The sequence below is a fragment of the Rutidosis leptorrhynchoides genome, chromosome 9, assembly GCF_046630445.1.
Source record: "Rutidosis leptorrhynchoides isolate AG116_Rl617_1_P2 chromosome 9, CSIRO_AGI_Rlap_v1, whole genome shotgun sequence".
Taxonomy (NCBI): Eukaryota; Viridiplantae; Streptophyta; class Magnoliopsida; order Asterales; family Asteraceae; genus Rutidosis; species Rutidosis leptorrhynchoides.
The window spans coordinates 57,934,352-57,941,181 of record NC_092341.1 but is presented as its reverse complement, the minus strand read 5'-3'; the positions used below and the strand labels follow the sequence as shown (position 1 = coordinate 57,941,181).

Sequence of the window (6,830 nt, the reverse complement as noted above, 5' to 3'; positions counted from 1 at the left end):
TGGATTATGATGTTATGAATCAAGTTGATCGTTGATAAATGCAAGTTCTATATTTTGTTATTGCAAGTTAAATTATTGTGATTTAACAGCGTGTTCTTGATCCAACTTAGTGTTAATTAGATTAGGGATAAAGACATTTTGTCTAGATTACATAGTTTAATCCCAAGATAATCGAATTAATGAACTCAAGAAGTCTTGTCTATGAGATTTGATCAACAGTTGATAAACATAATGCTTGTGTGAATGAATACATGTGAAATTGGGATTGTGAAAGGGTAAAGGCTTAATTCTCATTGTTTACATTTCAATCTTTTCAACTGCACTTTAGTTTAAGTTTAAGTTTAAGTAGTGATTAATCCAAGTAGTCTTTAGTTAAACCAACAACTCAATCTGGAAATTGCTTGCTTGTTAACCATAACTTTCCGTGGAACGAATCCTGCTTACCCTAGCTAAGTTAGAGTAATTAGGCTATTTTTGGTCGACCCTTCGACATCGATCAAATATTGGCGCCGCTACCGGGGAGGTGTGTGCTTGATTTGCAAGCTCTTATTTTATTGCTTTTGTGTTAATCAGAAAAACCATAAAAATTATAAAACCCATAAAATCCAAAAATAGTGTTTTGTTTATTTTTTTATTTTTGTCAGTTTTACGCTCGGTGTTCTTGTTTTTGTGGAAGTGCAGGTTAGTGTATGCAAACTCGGAGTTCGAGAGATCAAAATCTTAAGCCTTTAGACCCGAAAATCGAGAAATCTGCAAAAGCTAATCGAAAAGCTACAAGAATCTTAAAGGGTTCGACAGTGGCTTCAGCATCCACGCAACCACAGTTAGAGACACATCCGATTGTTCCATCGAACTCTCCTAAATCAGAGTCTAACACTGAAGAGGAAGTTTTTGATCAACAAGACGAGATGACCGAACGACCAAGAGGAGTAGACACCTACTACCAACCGGGTGATTTTGAGGATCATTCACCTATTGTTTATCCTACACCGGCAGGAGGAAACAACCGACGATTTGAGGTCCGACCTCAACTCATTTTGATTTTGCCAACCTACCGAGGTATGGCTAATGAGGAGCCATATGAACACATCACTGAATTTAATGGGATATGTGCTACTAATCAGGTAAACGGTTTCACTGATGATGAGGTACGTCTTCGATTATTTCCTTATTCACTTAAGGATAAGGCAAAAAGATGGTTTCTCCTTGCCCGCCCGGAGTATTAATACTTGGGCAGAAATGAAAAAATGATTTTTAGAAGAATTTTACCCCATAAGTAAAACTTCAGACATGTTTACGCAAATAAAATCTTTTAAAAAATTACCGGGTGAATTATTTCATGAAGCGTATGAACGTCTGAAGGAGTTACTTAGGGCATGTCCACACCATGAGATACCCAAGTGGAAATTGGTTAAAGTTTTCTATGATAGTTTAGATTCCCAAAACAGGCAGTTTCTTTTAGCGGCTAGTGGTGGGGCATTCTTAACTCGGTCTAGTGATGATGAATGGACGTTCTTCGAACAGTTAAGCAAGGGTTCAAAAACCCAAGCTTCGTTTGATCGTAAACAACCTAGTACCTCCCGAGTGAATCATGTTTCCAATTCGGGTGGTTCATCTAGGAACTTAGAGCAGGAATTTGATGATTTGAAAATGCTTATATTTAACAACCCAAACCAGGGTCTTGCTTGTAATGTTTCGTAGGTTCAGGAAGTATGTGAGTTTTGTGGAGATCCTTCTCACTTTTCATATGGATGTAGAAATGGGATTCCACCGGTAAATCAGCACATAGTGGAAGAACAAGTTAACGAGGTTCAGGGACGGAGATATGATCCATACGCCAACACGTATAATTCGGGTTGGAGAAATTATCCTAATTTCAGTTGGAGCAATAACAACGCTCTGAATGCTAACCAAGGGAACCAACTTAGACCACAAAACAACTTTCAAAACCAGGGTAACTTTCAGAACCAAGGAAACTACCAAAGAAACTATCAAAATCCTTATCCAAACAACCGAAACCAAAACCAAAACAATTACCAAAACCAAGGCCAAAACCCAAACCAAAATCAAAACAGTACTTCAACCAATCAACCATCTAGCTCGGATGCTAAGATGGATGCGTTCATCTCCGAAATGCGAAAAATGATAGAAGTGCAAAATAAGTCGATTGGTGCATTGGCTAAGGTGATCGGTAATGTAGCAAAAAGTAAGGGAAATAGGGAACCAGGTACAATTCCAAGCTACACGGTTCTAAATCCAAATCATAAAGATCAAGGAAAAGGGCATAGCGTTAACATGGTAGGTGCCTTGAGAAGCAGAAAGAAGTATGACAATAAGGTTGGTGAAAAAGAGGTAGTACAACAAGAGTCAAGTAAGTCTCCTATTGTTCTTGATGAGGAAGAGGAAAGTGAAAATGATAACCCTGGGGAGGGGGTGAAAAAGACCGAACCAATCGTTAATGAGACTGGGAAAGCGGAGACGGAATCAAAAACTGTCCCATTTCCCAAGGCTTTAGAGTCCCCAAACCAATTCCCTTATGGGAAAAAGGGACCACAACCAGAGGACATGTGGGAAACGTTTAAACAGGTTAAGATAAATTTACCCCTCCTCGATGCTATTAGGCAAGTCCCGTCTTATGCTAAATTTTTAAAGGACCTTTGCACTCAAAAGAGGAAGCAAAGGGCGACTTTACCCAAAAAGGTGGAGCTAACCGAGCACCTAAGTGCAGTTGTTTCGGGTATACTTCCACCTAAGTTTAAGGACCCAGGGACCCCGTTGATAGCTGTGACTGTAGGAAACGTGAATGTGAAAAAGGCGTTATTGGACCTAGGAGCTAGCATTAATATTTTACCTTTTTGTCTAGTTGACCGATTTGAATTGGGTTTAATGAAAAGAACCAACATAATTATTCAACTAGCGGACCAGTCAATCAAAATGCCTAGGGGGATATTAGAAGATGTGATAGTAAAGGTGGAAGATTTCTATTACCCAGTTGATTTTATTGTTATGGACATTGAACCTAGGAATAGAGATGCCCAACCCACTATAATCTTGGGACGCTCGTTTTTGGCCACCATTAATGCTCACATTAATTGTCGAACGGGTGCTATGGACATATCTTTTGGAAATCGCAAGATGAGAATTAATATCTTTAATTCTCTTCATACACCGGATGTCCATAAATGCTATCGGATAGATGTGATTGATGAATTAGTGGAAAAACATACCTCTCACCTAATAACCAACGACTCAGTAGAAATATTTTGCTTAGGTGACGAAGAGGATGTTGAGTGTGAAGAGGTCAAGGCAGTAGAACTAGCAGTAGCAAGTACAATGGATGCTAGGTTGCCACCATGGACTCATAAATATGAGCCATTACCTAAATCCATTGATACTAATACGAGACCTTCACTAGAGTCACCACCGACTCTTGAGTTAAAACCCTTACCTTCTCATTTGAAGTATGCATTTTTAGGTACTGACGGCACTTTACCAGTTATTATTGCTTCAGATTTGACAGGTGTGCAGGAAAAAGATTTGATGGAAGTGCTTCATAAGTACAAGGCTGCTGTAGGGTGGACGATAGCTGATTTGAAAGGGATAAGTCCCTCAGTGTGTATGCATAGGATAGTTACAGATCCAGAGGTTAAACCTGCTCATGATACGCAATGCAGGTTAAACCTGAATATGCAGGAAGTTGTAAAGAAGGAAGTTCTCAAGTGGTTAGATGCAGGGATTATTTTCCCTATTTCAGATAGTCAGTGGGTAAGCCCCACACAAACAGTGCCAAAGAAAGCTGGGATAATGGTAATGGAAACGGAGGAAGGTGAAAAGATCACAACCCGTCCCGAGACGAGTTGGCGGGTATGTATTGACTACAGGAAGTTGAATGCTGCAACTTCAAAGGATCACTTTCCCTTGCCTTTTTTTGATCAAATCATCGAAAAGTTGTCAGGTCAGAAATTTTATTGTTTCTTAGATGGGTATTCGGGATATAATCAAATACCTATTCACCCTAATGACCAAGAAAAAATGACCTTTACTTGTCCTTATGGAACTTATGCCTTTAGACGAATGCCTTTTGGTTTATGTAATGCACCTGCTACTTTTCAAAGGTGTATGATGAGTATTTTCTCAGAGTTAATAGGCGAGTCTTTAGAAATTTTCATGGATGATTTTTCAATATTTGGAAAATCTTTTGAGTCGTGTTTGAGTATGTTAGAAAAAGTTTTAAAGAGGTGTACCGAGACTAACCTTGTCCTTAGTTGGGAAAAGAGCCACTTTATGGTAAGGGAAGGGGTGGTTTTGGGACACATTGTGTCGGAACGGGGATTTGAAGTCGATAGGGCAAAAGTGCAACTTATTTCCACATTACCTCCACCAACCAATGTTAAGGGGGTAAGATCGTTTTTGGGACATGCAGGATTCTATCGTAGGTTTATCAAAGATTTTAGCGTTAATTCTAAACCATTGTGTAATTTGTTATTAAAAGACGCACATTTTGACTTTGATGACCAATGTAGGGAGGCCTTTAACACCCTTAAGCGTAAGTTGACTGAAGCACCCATTTTGCAATCACCTGATTGGACCAAACCATTTGAAATTATGTGCGACGCTAGTGATTTTGCTGCTGGGGCATTTTTGGGTCAAAGAGTTAATAGGAAACCGGTTGTTATCTATTATGCTAGTAAAACGTTCTCGGATGCCCAAATAAATTATACCACAACCGAGAAGGAATTATTAGCAGTCGTGTTTGCCTTAGACAAATTTAGATCATACTTGTGGGGGTCTAAGGTAGTTGTCTTTTCGGACCATAGTGCCCTAAGGCACTTGCTTGATAAGAAAAAGTCTAAGCCTAGATTGATAAGGTGGATCTTATTGCTACAAGAGTTTGATTTGGAAATAAGGTATAAAAAGGGTATTGAGAATGTGGTAGCTGACCATTTATCTAGGATACCCCCGCCACCGTTTGACCCTGCTAAACCAATCCAGGAAAATTTCCCAGATGAGTGTTTGTTTAGTGTTGTGCAGGTACCTTGGTTCGCGCATATCGTTAATTATTTGGTGACTAACAAGATACCGAAGCATTGGAACAAGCACAAGAGGGATTACTTTTTATCGCAGGTTAAGCATTATATTTGGGAGGACCCGATTCTTTACCGAATTGGACCCGACCAAATCATAAGAAGATGTGTGGTGGAAGATGAACATAAGGACATTCTAGCTCATTGTCATACTTTTGCATGTGGAGGACATTACGGATTCAAGAAAACCGGGTACAAAGTACTCGACTCAGGTTTCTTTTGGCCTACTATTTTTAAAGACGCGTGTGAGTATGTAAAAAATTGTGCTAGGTGTCAAAGGATGGGGGGAATCTATAAGCGTAATGAAATGCCCATGAACCCAATTTTGGTTTGTGAAATCTTTGATGTTTGGGGCATAGATTTTATGAGACCCTTTCCACCTTCTTTTGGGTTTGAGTATATACTAGTAGCCGTTGATTATGTCTCCAAGTGGGTGGAGGCTGAGGCTACTCGAACCAATGACCACAAAGTTATCCTAAAGTTTGTTAAGAAAAATATTTTTTTGTCGTCATGGTGTACCTAAGGCCATAATTAGTGATAGGGGTTCGCACTTTAAGAACTCGCATTTTGCTAAACTTTTAAGGGATTATGGGGTAAATCACCGAATTGCTACGCCTTACCATCCCCAAACAAGTGGGCAAGTGGAAGTATCTAATAGGGAATTAAAAAGGATTTTAGAAAAAACCGTAAATCCTAATCGCAAAGATTGGTCTTTAAGACTAGACGATGCGCTTTGGGCTTACCAGACATCTTATAAAACCCCTATTGGTACTTCACCTTATTGACTTGTTTATGGGAAGGCATGTAACTTACCTGTTGAAATTGAGCATCGTGCAGAGTAGGCTATTAAACAGGTGAACATGAACATGGAAGAGGCAGGAAAAGCAAGAAAGTTAGACCTATCGGCGCTGGATGAGTTGAGGCGCGATGCTTATGAAAGTTCAAAAATTTACAAAGAGAAGACGAAAGCGTTTCATGATAAACAAATTGTAAGGCGGATGTTTGAAGTGGGGCGAAGTGTGTGGTTGTTTAATTCAAGGCTAAAGTTATTTGCGGGTAAGTTGAGAAGTAAGTGGAACGGTCCCTATGTGGTTACCAAGGTTACTCCGTATGAGGAAATTGAAATAAAAGATCCAAAAGGTGGGGAACCGTACTTAGTTAATGGGAAACGATTGAAAATTGCTTCCGGTTTGTCACTTGGTGATGCTAGGGTAGTTGAAACAATTCGGTTTGAACCCATGAAAGTTCATCAACTTAGAACAATTCGGGTGAATGAGTCAAAGAATTATGTTAGTAAAGAGAATATTGATGCGTGGCTTGATCAAAATGTTACTATTAGTCGGATGCCCAATTGTGATGTTTGGGATGATGATGGGCGATTTAATGATGCGCCCAAGGACGAGGTGTCTGAGGTTATTTCAGATGAATGTTTTGATGAGTTTGATGAAAAGTTGTCATTGGAAGAAGAAGAAGATCCAGGGGAAGTATTGTTCGAATTAAGTTTCATTGGGGTCTTACCCCACTTTGTTAATGATCATCGTGAATTCAAGGTGATTGACGATACGGGGTCTACAATTAATATCATGTCATACGTGACGTACAAGAGATTATTTCATGACCAATGTTCTTTATGTTTGTTGACTAAATCCGATGCGGTCATCACACTTGACAACAATACTAAGTGTCAGGCATTTGGTGTGCTTCGTGATGTGATAGTTAGTGTGAAAGGTGTCTTCTTTGAAGTAT

The 6,830-nt window shown here is 39.4% G+C and overlaps 1 protein-coding gene across 1 annotated transcript; it reads left to right on the top strand.

The window, feature by feature from the left end:
* The first annotated feature begins 908 nt into the window (after positions 1–908).
* Positions 909–5,869, top strand: LOC139868074 (uncharacterized). The gene is made up of 4 exons (XM_071856412.1): positions 909–1,019; positions 1,702–3,955; positions 4,223–5,553; positions 5,609–5,869. The coding sequence occupies exons 1-4, from the start codon at positions 909–911 to the stop codon at positions 5,867–5,869; spliced, it is 3,957 nt and encodes a 1,318-aa protein (XP_071712513.1).
* Positions 5,870–6,830: the final 961 nt, after the last annotated feature.

Excerpts from the sequence above, each read along its gene's own strand:
- LOC139868074 (XM_071856412.1), top strand. The coding sequence starts at position 909 with ATGACCGAACGACCAAGAGGAGTAGACACCTACTACCAACCGGGTGAT. Across the intron at positions 1,020-1,701 it reads GAAACAACCGACGATTTGAG|GTTCAGGAAGTATGTGAGTT; the intron begins GTCCGACCTCAA and ends AATGTTTCGTAG. Across the intron at positions 3,956-4,222 it reads AATCATCGAAAAGTTGTCAG|AAAAAGTTTTAAAGAGGTGT; the intron begins GTCAGAAATTTT and ends TGAGTATGTTAG.